Here is a 15210-nt window from a genome sequence, read left to right as displayed (position 1 = left end):
CAAAATACATTTACAACTTTTACAATAATACAACTTTGGAAGCCTAACCACAAGGTTTAGATTTTAACACAATACACTTTATTGATCATATATAAACACTTTTCATTGAATTTCACACAATTTTATATTTCAAACAAAACAAGAAATAAACAAACATAACATAAACTTACATTTTTGTGAAATGGGGGCCAATTGTGCTGACTTTCAGCCCTTTGTATTGAAATGTGGACTCCCATAGAGCATCTCCACGCAATAACCCACACAGCAACTTTCCAGATCTTCCCTAATCTGCACCAATTCAGCTGTATGTCCAAAACGGTCTGTTTTCATTCATTCCACCCATGACCCGCCTCCAGGCACGCCCACTTTGCTGTGATTGGTCACACTACCAAGCACTCCTGAGGACTTCCAGACTACTGCTGAACCCCATTTTTGAATTTTGTTGGCACAAGAGTTGATCATAAATGAATAAAGCCTTCGGAGAGCTGCCCCTGACTTACCGTGTATGAACTCAAAGAGTGGCAATGTAGGCACTGCTGGTGCGGTGGAGCTCAGGAGAAACCAGAATACTGGAACATTTCCACGACATCGGCTACCCGGGTTCCAGACATCGGTGCCTGCAGGTAAGATGCTCCATGTACACTCGATATTGCAACACAAACAAACGCTAACTTATGCTAGCACGGTGAAAAAGGTGGGAGGAGGGCAGGCATATCCTGGCACGCCCTTATAAGGAAGTCTGGCTCCCTGTGACATCAGTGTTTGAAAAAAACTGCATTCAGAGCATTCAGAGCCATCTCAAACTTCTTTCAGGGCTCACAATTACCACACCCTGAGCAATGAAAAGGTTTCTCTCCAGTGTGGATTTCCGCATGCGCTCTCAAGTGTGACTTCTTCATGAATCCTCTTGCACAAACTGAGCAGGAAAAAGGTTTCTCTCCAGTGTATACTCTTGTGTGTACTTTTAAACTTTTGAGCCAATCACAGGGCACATATAGACAAACAACCATTCACACTCACATTCATACCTATGGACAATTTGGAGTGGCCAATTAACCTAGCATGTTTTTGGAATGTGGGAGGAAACCGGAGTACCCGGAGAAAACCCACACATGCACAGGGAGAACATGCAAACTCCACACAGAGATGGCCGAGGGTGGAATTAAACTCCGGTCTCCTAGCTGTGAGGCCTGCGTGCTAACCACTCGGCCGCCGTGCAGCTGCCCGTTTATTTGTCACATTTGTTACATTTTTTTACATTTAGTATGTCGTTTAATTCACTTTAATTATAAGCTCTTGACGTTCCAACTAAGATTAAAGCTTAATGCTTTTGCCACGGTGTACTCACGTTATTATTGTATACATTCTCACTACATGAATGGTATCTCAATATTTCTAAATAATGTCCATAATATCGTTTATCTGCAATAATTTGGGGGATAATTGTCATCCAGTAAAATGTGTTATTGCGACGAGGCTAGTGTCCAGTGTGTATTCTTGTGTGTGTTATTAAACCTACCTTTCGAGAGAAGGTTTTACCACACAGGGAACAGGGAAAAGTTTTCTCTCCCATGTGTATTTTTGTGTGTGCTGTCAAATATGACTTCTTAGTGAATCCTCTAGCACAAACCGAGCATACAAAAGGTTTCTCTCCTGTGTGTACACGTGTGTGTATGTTTAGATTGCTCTTGTGAGAGAACCTTTCTCCACACACTGTGCAAGGAAAAGGTTTCTCTCCAGTGTGTACTCTTGTATGTATTTGTAAACCAGATTTGTCATAGAATCCTTTACCGCACACCGTGCAGGAAAGAGCTTTCTCCCCAGTGTGCACACTTGTGTGTATATTTAAACTTCGTTTTTGAGAAAATCTTTTACCACACACGGTACAAGGAAAAGGTTTCTCGCCTGTGTGTATTTTAGTGTGTGCTCTCAAATTTGACTTTGTAGTGAATCCTCGAGCACAAACTGAGCAGGCAAAAGATTTCTCTCGAGTGTGTACATTTTCGTGTATTTTTAAATTCCCCCTCTGAGAGAACCTTTCACCACACACCGTGCAAGGAAAAGGTTTCTCTCCAGTATGTAGTCTTGTGTGTGTTTTTAAACCAGATTTGTCATAGAATCCTTTGCCGCACACTGTGCAAGAAAATGGTTTCTCTCCTGTGTGTACGCTGGTGTGTATTTTTAAACTACGTTTTTGAGAGAATCTTTTACCACACACCAAGCAAGAAAAAGGTTTCTCTCCAGTGTGTACAATTGTGTGTAATTTTAAATTGCCTTTCTGAGAGAATTGTTTACCACACACCGTGCAAGAAAAAGGTTTCTCTCCTGCATGGACAATTGTATGTAATTTTAAATGACCTTTCTTAGAGAATATTTTATCACACACTGTGCAAGGAAAATGTTTCTCTTCAGTGTGTATTCTTGTGTCTTCTTTCAAATGTGACGGATCAAAGATTCCTTCACCAAAAACTGAGCAGGCAGAATGTGTGTGTGTCTCTGTGTGTCTTTTTAAAGAACATTTTCGAGAGAATCTCTTACCACACACCACACTACTTTCATGGCCAACAACAACTGAACGCTCCTTTGTTTCTCCTTTGTGTCTGATGCTGAGATGCTCCTCTTCCTCTGTACTACAGGGGGGCTGTGGCTCCTCCTCTTCCTCTTTAATGCGAGGAGGCTGTGGCGCTTCCTCTTCCTTTTCAAGGTAGAAATACTGTGGGTCATCTTCTTCCTCTCTAAAATGGGGAGGGGCTTCCACTTTAATGTCAGGGGGTTGTGACTCCTCCTGTTCATCTTTAATGTGAAGGGGCTGCGTTTCCTCCGCTTCCTCTTTCACGTGTGGGGGCTGCGGTTCCTCCTCTTCCATCCTGGAGCGCATCCACTGGTGCTGCTCAGAGGGAAGATGTTCTTGACGGACATCTGCAGGAGACAAGACGACGACAAAGACAGGCGTTATACAAGTCCAGTTTTGCTTTGCATCGTCATGTGAGGCACTGGTCCTGCACCAGCGAAGGTTCTGACCATGTCTCGGAGAATCTCTACAGTGTCAGGTAGTGGTGTGTCGGTCATGAACAATCGGGTCAAAAGAACTAGTTCTTTTTCGCGCATGAATGAACGAGGTCACCGCTCAAATACCCGTTCAGTCCTTTCAGTTGCAAATGCTTTTTTTTGATTGGCTGGAGAGTCAGTTCACTGTTGCTTTTGCAGGGTGGGACTATCTATGTGCTTGCCTGTCTTATCAAAACATCTGTTCTCAAAATGCGCCAAACATTTTGGGGACATTTGTTGAGGGGACAAAACTTGTCAGTGAAGTACAAGGATGTACTCAATGATTGGGTTTGCCTTGGGCCCCCAAATGACTAAATACGCCCCTGACTGTAACATAACAGTGCAGAGCTTTTGAACACCTCGAGTCGCCATTTTGTCCTACTGCCAGAACGATAAAACTATACCCGCCGTGTGAACGATTTGATGATATAAACACACCAGTATCGACCCGACACTGGCACGGCGGCTTAAAAATGGACATTCGTGAGGATTTTTTTAACAAGTAGTGTTAATGCACAAACGAAAAGCCTCCAAGTACGTGAAAGTACTGACCTGCTCAGGGTAACACAACTTGATGCTTTCAGAAAACTGTCCGTAGTTAACGTTGTCGTTAGTTCTCTTCTTGATCCAGTAAGTTCATCTTCATACTCCGCTCTCGTTCTTTCTCACGAAAGCCGCAGTTAGTCGCTGATCCCACCAACGTTATCGACATTTATACTTCATACACTCCCACACAATCAGGACATTTTACACTCAAGCTTGGCCTCTGCTGAGCGATGTGTTGATAACTTCCGGGTTGCTTTCCTAGCAGCGAGGAAGCTATGCTAGCCTGAGAAGCTTCAAAGTTCATTGAGACAAGTTCATACTGAAATTCGTGTCACAGTCGCTTTCTTTCTGTGTCGTTCACATGAAATACTTTAAATATCCTTTGTGTTTTTGTCGGAAGGCCACCCAGAAATGGAATGTATTTCAAAGATGGCGGACGGTGCGCGCATGCGCACTGTTGATTTGTGGCGTATCCCTTAGGCAAATTATTTATTAATAATTTTGTTAAAAAACATGGTAAGATTATTTTGATTTAGAAAACAGGTGGTTTCTTAAGACTGTAAAAGGGGCCATACATAATATGTGTGCTACTTTAGTTTGATTTTAATTATTTTGTCATATTGTAGACTGGGCCGAGTGGTTAGCGCACAGGGATTTTATAGAGCATAATTATAGGTTTCTAACTTGTGGGACTTCTGGCATAGGATCATGTGGCCTAATGGATAAGGCATCTGACTTCGGATCAGAAGATTGAGGGTTCGAGTCCCTTCATGGTTGTGTTTGTTCTACGCACAATGGCAATTCCCAAATTGTAGTTACGTGTGTAATCTTTGTGAAAGTACTGCAGATTTATTTATTGTTAATTTTGTGTCAGTAAGTTGTTGTCTGTGTAGCATTATATAGTGTGCATAAAGGAGCGTCTTACCGATGTGTGAAGTGGCTTTTTTCACCACAATCAGTGTGTCTACCCAACTCTTTGGGAACGCTTGGGAATGTGACCAATCACAGTGGATTGGCCTTGCCTGGAGGCGGGCTGTGAGTGGAATAAATGAGAAAAAAATAAATGAACCTGTGAAAGGTCTTTGCAGAAGACCATGTGGCCTAATGGATAAGGCGTCTGACTTCGGATCAGAAGATAGAGGGTTCAAGTCCCTTTGTGGTTGTGTTGATTCAACATCCATACTGAAGGATTTCATATATGTTTGTCTCCTATTCTTTGCATCTCATATATGTTTGTCTCCTATTCTTTGTGTCTCATGTATGTTTGTCTCCTATTCTTTGTGTCTCATGTATGTTTGTCTCCTATTCTTTGTGTCTCATGTATGTTTGTCTCCTGTTTCTTGTGTCTCACTCATATAACTATGCACTACATTTAATCAAGTACAACCAAGTAGCCTTGGGCAAATCACAGGACACATAATCGCTTTCAGGCACATACAGTTCCGGAGCTCTACTACACATCCACAATTTTGACTAACAACAGATAACGGGAGAGCATGACGTCGGCAGCCATGGCCTGTCGATAACGGCTGGCTCCACCGCTCCACCCCGCCCGCCCTGCGTTGGTGAGAAGACGTCGGCCGAGGAGAAGAGGGGGGCCACCTGTGATGCGCCAGAGATCTACCGACATTTCTTAGCATAATAAAAGCCGGGCAGGGACAGTTCGCTGTACTCATTTGTTCTGACCTGTAAGTAAAGCCTACGTCTCTGCAGGTGTTAGGGGAAGACTATGAGCCCGGAGCTCCGTGTAATCTGACTGGTCTGAGAGTAAACCATATAACTGACAAGTTTGTTGTCATCTCTTGCCTCCAACACGACACCCACAGGAATCACTGACCTAAGAACAGGTGGTCAAATTCCAACAATACGAGATGTGCAATGGCAATTCCCAAAATGTAGATGTGGATGGAATTCTTGTGAAAGTCCTGCAGGTTTATTCATTGTTTATTTTGTGTCAGTAAGTTGTTGTCTGTGTAGCATTATATAGTGTGCATAAAGGAGCGTCTTACCAATGTGTGAAGTGGCTTTTTTCACCACAATCGGCGTGTCTACCCAAGTTTTTGGGAACGCTTGGGAATGTGACCAATCACAGCAAAGTGGCCTTGCCTGGAGGCGGGCTGTGGGTGGAATAAATTGAAAAAAAATAAATGAACCTGTGAAATCTCTTTTCAAAGGACTGTGGCCTAAGGAATAAGGCGTCTGACTTCGGATCAGAAGATTGAGGGTTCAAGTCCCTTCGTGGTTGTATTTATTCTACATCCATAAAAGACATGTTATGGCAATTCCCAAAATGTAGATGAGTGTGTAATCTTTGTGAAAGTACTGCAGATTTATAGTGCAGTTGAGTCTGAAATTACTGCAGGTTTTTATGCTTGTATTTTTTTTCCAAGGACAGACTTCAGGAATACAATATTGTACTCACTGCATCACATCTTTTTAAAGCGTCTTCCTGCGGGAAACTGCAGGCAAAGGACCATGTGGCCTAATGGATAAGGCGTCTGACTTCGGATCAGACAATTGAGGATTCGAGTCCCTTTGTGGTTGGTTTATGTCTCCATTCATACAAGGAAATGCTCACGATGTGTTTATTGTTGTTGTAGAGTATGGAATCTACACCAGAGATTTACATCCCTACTTCCAGATAAAAACATATTCCTACTTCACATGGAGAGAAAATGGATACGTTGTCTGACTTTGTATTTTTTATAAGATTGAGGCTTCGTATCTGATTGCGGTTGGTTGTCTTTAATAGACATTGATGAAGTGGTGGCGTAAGAAAATGTGCTTGGGCACGGTCGTCATGGAACTTTCATGTGACCGTGTGGCCTAATGGACAAGATGTCTGACATTGGATCAGGAGATTAAGGGTTCAAGTCCCTTCACGGTTGAGACCCTTTAAAAGCTTTTGATGAAGTGATGATGTATAAAAATGTGCTTGAACAACTTGTTCTTTATTGAACGACTGCATGGTCTAATGGCAAAGGCAGCGCTGTCTGAACCTTTCTCAGCGAGGTCCACAGGGTGAAAAATGGAAGACGCTGAGCTCCTCCCATACGACTGAGCTCTTATGGTGAGTTCAGCTACCCTACGGAGGAAACTCATTTCAGCCGCAATCTCGTTCTTTCAGTCCCGACCCAAAGCTCATGACCATAGGTGACGGGGTAATGGAGGAGATGGGGTTAAATTGAGAGCTTTGCCTTCCGACTCAGCTCTCTTTTCACCACAACGGTCTGATGCTGTGCAGAACCGCCTGTCCATCTTGAGGGATTTTCAGAATCCCCCGTATAAAAGCAAAAAAAGGAAATCAACCTATGAACGAACTGACACAAGACCACGTGGCCTAATGGATAAGGCGTCTGACTTCGGATCAGAAGATTGGGGGTTCGAGTCCCTTCGTGGTTGGTTTTCTTCTACATACACTTGCAACATGACGGCAGCTTTTTATGCTCGTATTTTTTCAATAACAGACTTAAGGAATACAATATTGTACTCACTGCGTCACATCTCGTCAAAGCGTCTTCCTGCTGGAAAATGTGGATTGAATTACCTTGTGAGACAGTGCCCTCTGCTGGATTTTACCATCAAACCACTTTCAAAAGAAGGGAAACCAACACGCCGAGTACACGGCCTGAGAATACAATGAAGAACTGGCTCCAAAGAAAGTGCAGGTCCACTGCACCAAAGCATCTGATTTTTATCATCAGGGTGAAGATCTCAGAGTCGAGCCATTCCTCCTTCACATGGAGAGGTTAGTATGCTAATTTGTAAAATGCTACAAGGCTAATGCTAGCATTGCTGGCATGCTAACATTGGCATAGTAGCATGGTCATGTGTCAATATGTTTATTTAAGACATTAAATCAAAAAATTAAATAAAAAAAGGAGATCAACTTGTTTGAACTTCTTGCAGAGGACCACGTGGCCTAATGGATAAGGCGTCTGACTTCGGATCAGAAGACTGAGGGTTCGAGTCCCTTCGTGGTTGGTTTATGCCTACATCCATACTTGACTTGCAAGGAAATCCTCAAGATGTATTTATTGTTGTAGTTGAGTATGCAATCTACCCCACATCCCTACTTCCACATGAAAACATAATACATACACAAGAACATAAACATACTTCACATGAAGAGAAAATGGATAATTTGTCTGACTTCGTATCATAAGATTGAGGCTTCGAATCCCCTTGTGGTTGGGTTTCTTTAATAGACTTTGATGAAGTGGTGGCGTATGAAAATGTGTGTTGGGTATGGTCGTCATGGAACTTGGCATTTCTCAGAGCACTGCATCTGCTTTAGAATTTAGAATCACGGTGGGGATGCCTCTGCTGGATTTTGCCAACCACTTTTAAAAGAAGGCAAATGCCCTGAATACGCGGTCTGAGAATGCAATGAAGAATAAACATCAGAGTTGTCACCTGACCGTGTGGCCTAATGGATAAGGCGCCTGACTTCGGATCAGAAGATTGAGAGTTCAAGTCCCTTCATGGTTGAGTTCCTTTATTAGCATTTGAAATGATAATGTGTAAAAATGTGCTTGCACATGATCATTGTGGAACTTGCCCTTTAGTGTCTGGAGTCCACAACAGCCTATCCCAGGTGACTTTGGGCGGGGTACACATATAGACAAACAACCATTCACACTCACATTCATACCTATGGACAATTTGGAGTCGCCAATTAACCTAGCATGTTTTTGGAATGGAAGAGGAAACCAGAGTACAAGGAGAAAACCTCCCCACTGTGTGGTGAAAACGCTCACCACTTGGCCACTCAACCCAAAAGTGATATACATTTACTTAAAATGAGACTTATTTACTTGGACAACTCTTTTTAATTTGTGTCATATGTGGACAATGTACAAAAAATGTACACATGTTGGCAGGTCTATGAATAAAACACTCCATGAATGTCACTGTTTCAATGCTTTTCCATCACTGTATGTTTAAAGTACATTTGTGCCACACACGTATACAGTATTTAACATCACACAGCTTTGACATCAATGAGTAGTATTTTACAAAAAACAACACTTAACAAGTCTTCTGTGTCGTATATCCATGACTTACTTCAAATGGCTTTGGCTCATTTAAAATAAATAGCTAATTAAAATAAATGAAATCAATGGCGCTCTTCCTTAGTAGTATAAATTGGCTTGTTGTTTCTAAAAAATATGGATACAAACCTGTCAGGAAGGACACACGTGAATATAATCATATGAAAGAAAAAAAAACAATACAAGGAAAAATATATGAGGGAAATAAAAAAACAAGCATTCATACAAGCTTTATGCATTCATTCAAACAATCCATTTTGTGTGCGGAGCAAGGGCAGTGATTCCATGAATGAAGATGATCGGGAGAAAAACACATCCAGCCAGGAGGAAGTCAGAAAAAGGGGAAAGGAGTCCTCAATCACCACGCTCAGGGAACACATACTCTGTAAGCAGTATCGAAACAAAAATGGTCTGGCTTAGGATAAGAGTTTTAAAATCATCAATAATTCCGATGCCCAATAAACCATCCATTACGTCTCAACGACTTTATGAACTGCTTCAGGAGGGTGGTTAAAGACCACAACACCTCCATACTCCCCCCATTGCTCGACCCGTTCCAATTCACATACCAGCCAAACCTCTCCACTGTGGTCCCAGTATTGACCCCTGGGGTACGCCACAAGCCATATCCAAACATGACGATGTACTGTATGTTCTCTCAGCTTGACAAATTGCTTCCTGTTTGTTCAGTAACTTTCCACCCGAATCAAAACCACCCCTCCAATACTATACCCTTCTCCTTTATTGATGAAGATATTATATGATCGTCAATTCCTAAATTCAATGCTCTTGACATATGCAACAGGTGTAGAGCAACGCTCCTCAAACATGAAAAAAGAGCACCTCAGCTCCCATGAGCAACACTTTTCCACAGAAAAACTGCCTGGAACAGAACCAAGGCTTATTGTAGAGCATCAATCTGTCTCAACCAATTGGGTTGAGACTTTCCATCAGCTTGTTTCAGTTCCAGTTTCAGTGTTATACACGACATTACGGTAATAAAAGGGACTAATTCACAGCAGCTCCCAGAAGGCGAGTCTTTTGATACAAAAGCAGAGTGAGGGTTTGCTTGCAAAGGTGTGCAAGTTCGTGTCATTTTACCTTCATCAGGTGTGTCCACCTGCTGTGTGTTCACAATGGGAGGGGGTGGGGCCTTCCTCTTGGGTTTTCTTAAATTTGAGGCAGCAGGTCTCTGCAGAGAAACAACAGTTGAACCCGACAATAATGAACCTCTTGGTGTTTAACAGCAGCCAATGACAGACCTCGAATTCTCTGAGGTTGTTGAGGTTGTCGGGGATGCTCTGGGACACACCAATGGGGGGCTGTGGAGCTCGCCTCTTTTTGGACATATCTGCCCGTGGGGTGTTTGGGTAAGACAGATTCTGCTTGGTCACACCAACAGAAGTCGGATGTTTTTCTGTCCCTTCCTTAGGAGGATAAAACATAAACAAGTAGATTTGAACTCATTCATTTTCAATTTACTTTGTCTAAGTGTTTCAAATGGAGTGGAGAAGAAAGACAAAGAAGCCAAAACTGAGAGGAGAACCTTTTTTTTTGCACTTGCACATCATACAGAATTTGTGGAAATAGATAAAATGACCCATTAGAAAACAAGCAATATGCCTGGATTAGCCTGCTGCTGTGTTTAATGTAACTGTCATTAACAGATGATGTGTCCCACAAAGTGGCGTTAAATTAAATTAAATGAGAGGCGTTCATTTGATTGGTTAAAATTACACTTGGCAGTGTTAAACCCTCTCACGCCTTCTCTCCTCCCTTTCTGCCACTTGCGCAAGTGGGAGGGATGGAGGGGTGGGTGCGCTGCACTGCGCCAGACTGTAAAAACAATGTGCTAAATTAGCTGATTTTTGCTGGTATTTAAAAACAATAATTGCCCATATCCAATCACAAAACAGCATGATTTATTAATTTATATATTTTTGAAAAAAACATGAATTGACGAGGGACAACTATAAATCTGAATCATTGTGACTGCAGCTTTTTATGCTCGTATTTTTTCAACAATAGACTTAAGGAATACAATATTGTACTCACTGCATAACATCTCGTCAAAGCATCTTCCTGCTAGAAAATGTGGATTGAATTACCTTGTGAGACAGTGCCCTCTGCTGGATTTTACCATCAAACCACTCAAAAGAAGGGAAACCAACACGCCGAGTACACGGCCTGAGAATACAATGAAGAACTGGCTCCAAAGAAAGTGCAGGTCCACTGCACCAAAGCATCTGATTTTTATAATCAATGTGAAGATATCAGTCGAGCCATTCCTCCTTCACATGGAAAAGTTAGTATGCTAATTTGTAAAATGCTACGAGGCTAAATGCTAGCATTGCTAGCATGCTAACATTGGCATAGTAGCATGGTCATGTGTCAATGTGTTTATTTAAGACGTTAAATCCGCAGCCTATGGAAAAGCAAAAAAGGAAATCAACTTGTTTAAACTCCAGGCAGATGACCACGTAGCCTAATGGATAAGGCGTCTGACTTCAGATCAGAAAACTGAGGGTTCGAGTCCCTTCGTGGTTGGATTATGTCTCCATCCATACTTGACTTGATTAGTGACGAGGGAAGACTATACTGTTCATATCTGTATGTTATTCTGATGTCTTTGTATTCATTTCCTCAATGTCTAGATATCAAAACTCCATTCTAGATTTCTTTCAAAGTTCTACATTGGCATGTATTCCTTTGTCCAACCTGGCTATGGGAATTAGAGGCCATTTATGTCATCACTCTTAAGTCCTTATAGAATGAGGTACCGCTGCCCCAAATTTGCAGAATAGCATTCTTGTGTCACACAGCTTTTGGCTGTACAGCAGATTTACTGTAAATGTTTGTCTCTCACAATCACAGGAAACAAATCCTTCACATACCATGTCAGCTTTTTTCTTCAGTCTTTGGAACAAGCTGAGAAACCCTGTGATCTCCTTCTGTTTTGTTGTTTTCACGGGCATATCTTCCAAATGTTGTACAGGGGCCAGATAGTCTGTTGACACACACAATTGGCACAGATTAGCTACTGCATTTTGTGACGCACATTTATGTACTTTCCGTCAGAAAGCTTTTCAGCCTCACCTGCTTCAGGTGTACAGGGCTGGTATTGATCAACCAATGGACGCGCTGTGCCTCGAGCGTACACTTCCCTTAGCCCGTGCTCATTTAAAGTCTTGGCAACGTCCAGCGGCTCTTTGGACTGATCGTCTCTCAGAAGGACCGTTGTCTCCGCCCTTAATTCACACTTGTCACATAACTCCGGGAGAAGCATCTCAAGGGGCACCTGTGGGCTGACTCTCACAACAGTTTTGTGGGACTTGTTGTAATTGATCAAAAGACGAACGGTCACCTGCAAAGTTTGAGCAAAGAAAATACGTCTGAACAACAGTAGAGTCTATTTGTCCTAATAGTATGTCGTGAACCCAGTGTGTGATTGGATGGGACAGTTCCTGTTCCGTACAGATACAGGTATTCTTCCACATTTTCGGTTATGTCGATGTAGTCAACCAGCAACAGGGATTCCACGGTATTAACAAACAATGTTCACCTCAGGCATGTCTGGCCTTCTGATTTTGTCCTCCATCCCATGAGATATCAACATAATCTGCCTTCAGTGAACCGAATGGGGCGTTCAAGTTGACAATTCTTGTTTGGAGAGAGATATTTGACTCTACAGTCACATATGTCCAACGGGTTACTAAAAAAAACAGAAAAACAAGAAGTATACAGTTGAAATTAGGCCAATTATTGCCCATTTAAGACCAAATGAACCTGTTATGGGGTGCTTACCTGGCTAAGACTATCAGCAGATTTTGGTTCTTCTCCCATCAGTTTTCCAGCTGGTTCATCCCAACAGAACCCAGGGCATCACCGGAAATGATCGTCCTACTGTCAGGTCAGCCTCCTATGAGATATACCAAATACCAACAGTGCCCATTTTGATTCGAGTCAGACCCGAGTCACAATTTCGAATACTTTGGAATTTAATTGACAATATCAACTCGACTTGGGGGCTGCACGGTGGGCAAGAAATTACAAATTTCCCCATTGAGGGACGAATAAAGGCATATCTTAAGTGGTTAGCGTGCAGGCTTCACAGCTAGGAAAACGGAGTTCAATTCCACCCTCGGCCATCTTTGTGTGGAGTTTGCATGTTCTCCCCGGGCATGCGTGGGTTTTCTCCGGGTACTCCGGTTTCCTCCCACATTCCAAAAACATGCTAGGTTAATTGGCGACTCCAAATTGTCCATAGGTATGAATGTGAGTGTGAATGGTTGTTTGTCTATATGTGCCCTGTAATTGGCTGGCCACCAGTCCAGGGTGTACCCCGCCTCTCGCCCGAAGACAGCTGGGATAGACTCCAGCACGGCCGCGACCGTCGTGAGGATAAGTGGTAGAAAATGAATGAATGAACTCGACTTGGACTTAGACATCAACGACTCAGGACTTAAATGTAAGTTTATTAAGAAGACTTGAAAATATTTGAGCTTTTCAGTACGTGTGTTGAGTAAAATGTGTTCCCATTAAAAGTATACAACTGACGTGATCGTCATTTCCAGTCAGACAACATACAGTATTTTCCTATACAATCTGCCTGATTGAATGCATCTATTAACATCCAATCAGGTTGAAAAACGAAAACGATGGAGTGGATCGCATTTCTGCGCACTGACTGAATCCTGAATGCTATGTTAAAATGGCATTTTGTTTGGGAGACAGTAAACGGTGCTCATGATTTTGACATTCGGACTTGAGACTTGACTTGAGATTAAAGACCACCCCTGCCAAGTACACTAAGACAAAATTGATGTAAAGTCACGGCATTTACATGCTTACATGTTTTCACCCAAAGTCAGCTGGGATAGGCTCCAGCATACACCCCCCCGACCCTAGTGAGAATCAGCGGCATAGAAAATAGATAGTTGGATGTTTAACAAAGTTACTTTCAGGAACATCACGTGTTCATCCAATCCAAAAATTCAACATTTCCCAAAAGGAGAAGGAAAAAGCATTTAATCCTACCCTTTCTTCTTTCTCAGCAAGTACTGATAGTATTCAGTACTTCCTATAGTCCTATCGTACTGATAGGATTAATGCCTTTAAAAGAGTATCTCTGTCCATGACTTACATTTCAAACGTCAACATCCACATCTTAGCTTTGAAAGCAAATTAGTGTCACATCTAATCATATACGTATATCTCATTAAAAATCCATTTATTTTTACAATCTGCCAAGGGATAGGAAAAAATGTGGACCCTGGGCCACACTTTGGACACCCCCGCCCTAGACAGTCTACATATTTAGTGTTTTTTTTTTACCTGTGTCCACTCGTCCCACTTTCTTGCAAAGTGTCCACGCTGTAGAGGCTCTAGACAGGCAAAGGGTTGTGTCCTCTCTAATCCCTGTTTACCAGACGGCGTCCTGGATGCCACGCCTCTAAAACCCCCTGCCTGGTCATGTGACAGTTTTACATGAGCAAGCGCATACGTTTCCCTCTACACAGGCTTTAGCCAGGGTTCAAGTTGTACAAGAAAAAGACGATGAACTGCAAGTGTGGGTATATTCCTGCATTACACAGATTAGGGGATTATCTTGTACAAAGACGACACTAAGGAATGAGACAAATGCCAGTTATGATCTCACACTTAGTGTCTTGTAAAGTGTCCACTGACTGGATAATCCTGTAATCTCACTCTCAGGTAATTCGTGAACATCTGCGTGGTTGCAGAACGTTTAAAAAGATTACAATTTTTATAAGCAGTGTAATGTTTGGTGGCTCTCAACTATTTTTTTTACTGGAAAAGGAGGCAAAATGGCTCTTTTGATGGAAAAGGTCTTGGAAATTGGATTAAAGGACTCCAAATTGTCCATAGGTATGAATGTGAGTGTGAATGGTTGTTTGTCTATATGTGCCCTGTGATTGGCTGGCCACCAGTCCAGGGTGTACCCTGCCTCTTGCCCAAAGACAGCTGGGATAGGCTCCAGCACCCCTGCGACCCTTGTGAGGATAAGCGTTAGAAAATGAATGAATAAATGAATGAATGTACTACATAAATCGGTCATTATTTATCAATTAAATATTAATGATATTAAAGTGTCCAGACAATAGGGCTGACTTGTACATATAGTGATGACAATGTGAGAGAATATTCTTCAGTCAAACAAAAGACCCGTCTTTTGTGCACATGTACTGCCTTAGTGTATTGTAGTGTATTGTACTCCATTCTATTAGCTGTTGTATCGGGCATGTATTGTCTTTTCCAAGGAGAAACAGTACCGAGTGTCAAGCTGTCTGCAGTTATTTGACAAAGGAAAAGCGTTTTTTGGTTCTTAGAAGCTTAGAAACCAGAAGAACAAGAAAAAAAAGTCACTACATTTGTCAAAGGCTGACGTAAAATGGTATTGTGAAGAGGCAAAGTAACAAGTAACAATTTGACCTGCGATGTCAGTTTCCAGAGCCAACCTGTGAAAATTCCACTCAGGTGCTGGAAAGAAGAGCGTGCTTGTCAAGACGACCTTTAAACTTATCGAGCTGTGTGTGTTTTT

The 15210-nt window shown here is 42.2% G+C and overlaps 2 protein-coding genes and 4 non-coding genes across 7 annotated transcripts; 4 read left to right on the top strand and 2 right to left on the bottom strand.

Annotated features, from left to right (window-relative positions):
- Nucleotides 1-72: 72 nt before the first annotated feature.
- LOC131104893 (gastrula zinc finger protein XlCGF57.1-like) lies at nt 73-4028 on the bottom strand. The gene is made up of 2 exons (XM_058052550.1): nt 3601-4028; nt 73-2919 (listed from the first exon to the last, which is right to left on the bottom strand). Exon 2 carries the CDS (start codon nt 2876-2878, stop codon nt 1478-1480), a length of 1401 nt encoding a protein of 466 aa, XP_057908533.1. The 5' UTR covers nt 2879-2919; nt 3601-4028; the 3' UTR covers nt 73-1477.
- A 270-nt stretch (nt 4029-4298) lies between these two features.
- On the top strand, nt 4299-4371 carry trnar-ucg (transfer RNA arginine (anticodon UCG)). The gene has a single exon. It is a non-coding gene; the product is annotated as a tRNA-Arg (tRNA).
- Nucleotides 4372-4684: 313 nt separating this feature from the next.
- On the top strand, nt 4685-4757 carry trnar-ucg (transfer RNA arginine (anticodon UCG)). The gene has a single exon. It is a non-coding gene; the product is annotated as a tRNA-Arg (tRNA).
- Nucleotides 4758-6923: 2166 nt separating this feature from the next.
- trnar-ucg (transfer RNA arginine (anticodon UCG)) lies at nt 6924-6996 on the top strand. The gene has a single exon. It is a non-coding gene; the product is annotated as a tRNA-Arg (tRNA).
- Nucleotides 6997-7505: 509 nt separating this feature from the next.
- Nucleotides 7506-7578, top strand: trnar-ucg (transfer RNA arginine (anticodon UCG)). Its single transcript has one exon. It is a non-coding gene; the product is annotated as a tRNA-Arg (tRNA).
- A 586-nt stretch (nt 7579-8164) lies between these two features.
- LOC131104912 (cordon-bleu protein-like 1) lies at nt 8165-14270 on the bottom strand. Of its 2 annotated transcripts, XM_058052578.1 has the most exons (8): nt 13983-14234; nt 12453-12567; nt 12211-12360; nt 11745-12012; nt 11543-11655; nt 9911-10075; nt 9750-9840; nt 8171-9031 (listed from the first exon to the last, which is right to left on the bottom strand). In XM_058052578.1, the coding sequence occupies exons 3-8, from the start codon at nt 12262-12264 to the stop codon at nt 9003-9005; spliced, it is 720 nt and encodes a 239-aa protein (XP_057908561.1). In that variant the 5' UTR covers nt 12265-12360; nt 12453-12567; nt 13983-14234; the 3' UTR covers nt 8171-9002. The 2 variants fall into 2 exon arrangements, with proteins under 2 accessions (XP_057908560.1, XP_057908561.1); XM_058052577.1 differs by having other exon boundaries at nt 8165-9840; nt 13983-14270.
- Between the last annotated feature and the right edge of the window lie 940 nt (nt 14271-15210).

This window comes from Doryrhamphus excisus, chromosome 16 (genome assembly GCF_030265055.1).
Source record: "Doryrhamphus excisus isolate RoL2022-K1 chromosome 16, RoL_Dexc_1.0, whole genome shotgun sequence".
NCBI classification, from domain to species: domain Eukaryota; kingdom Metazoa; phylum Chordata; class Actinopteri; order Syngnathiformes; family Syngnathidae; genus Doryrhamphus; species Doryrhamphus excisus.
The sequence above is the reverse complement of the archived record's forward strand: the minus strand, read 5'-3'. Positions and strand labels throughout refer to the sequence as shown.

Coding starts and splice junctions, on each gene's coding strand:
- LOC131104893 (XM_058052550.1), bottom strand. CDS start 2,878: ATGCGCTCCAGGATGGAAGAGGAGGAACCGCAGCCCCCACACGTGAAA.
- LOC131104912 (XM_058052577.1), bottom strand. CDS start 12,264: ATGTTGATATCTCATGGGATGGAGGACAAAATCAGAAGGCCAGACATG. Junction 11,656..11,744: donor GCCCTGTACACCTGAAGCAG/GTGAGGCTGAAA, acceptor GTGTGTCAACAG/ACTATCTGGCCCCTGTACAA. Junction 9,841..9,910: donor ACAACCTCAGAGAATTCGAG/GTCTGTCATTGG, acceptor GTTTCTCTGCAG/AGACCTGCTGCCTCAAATTT.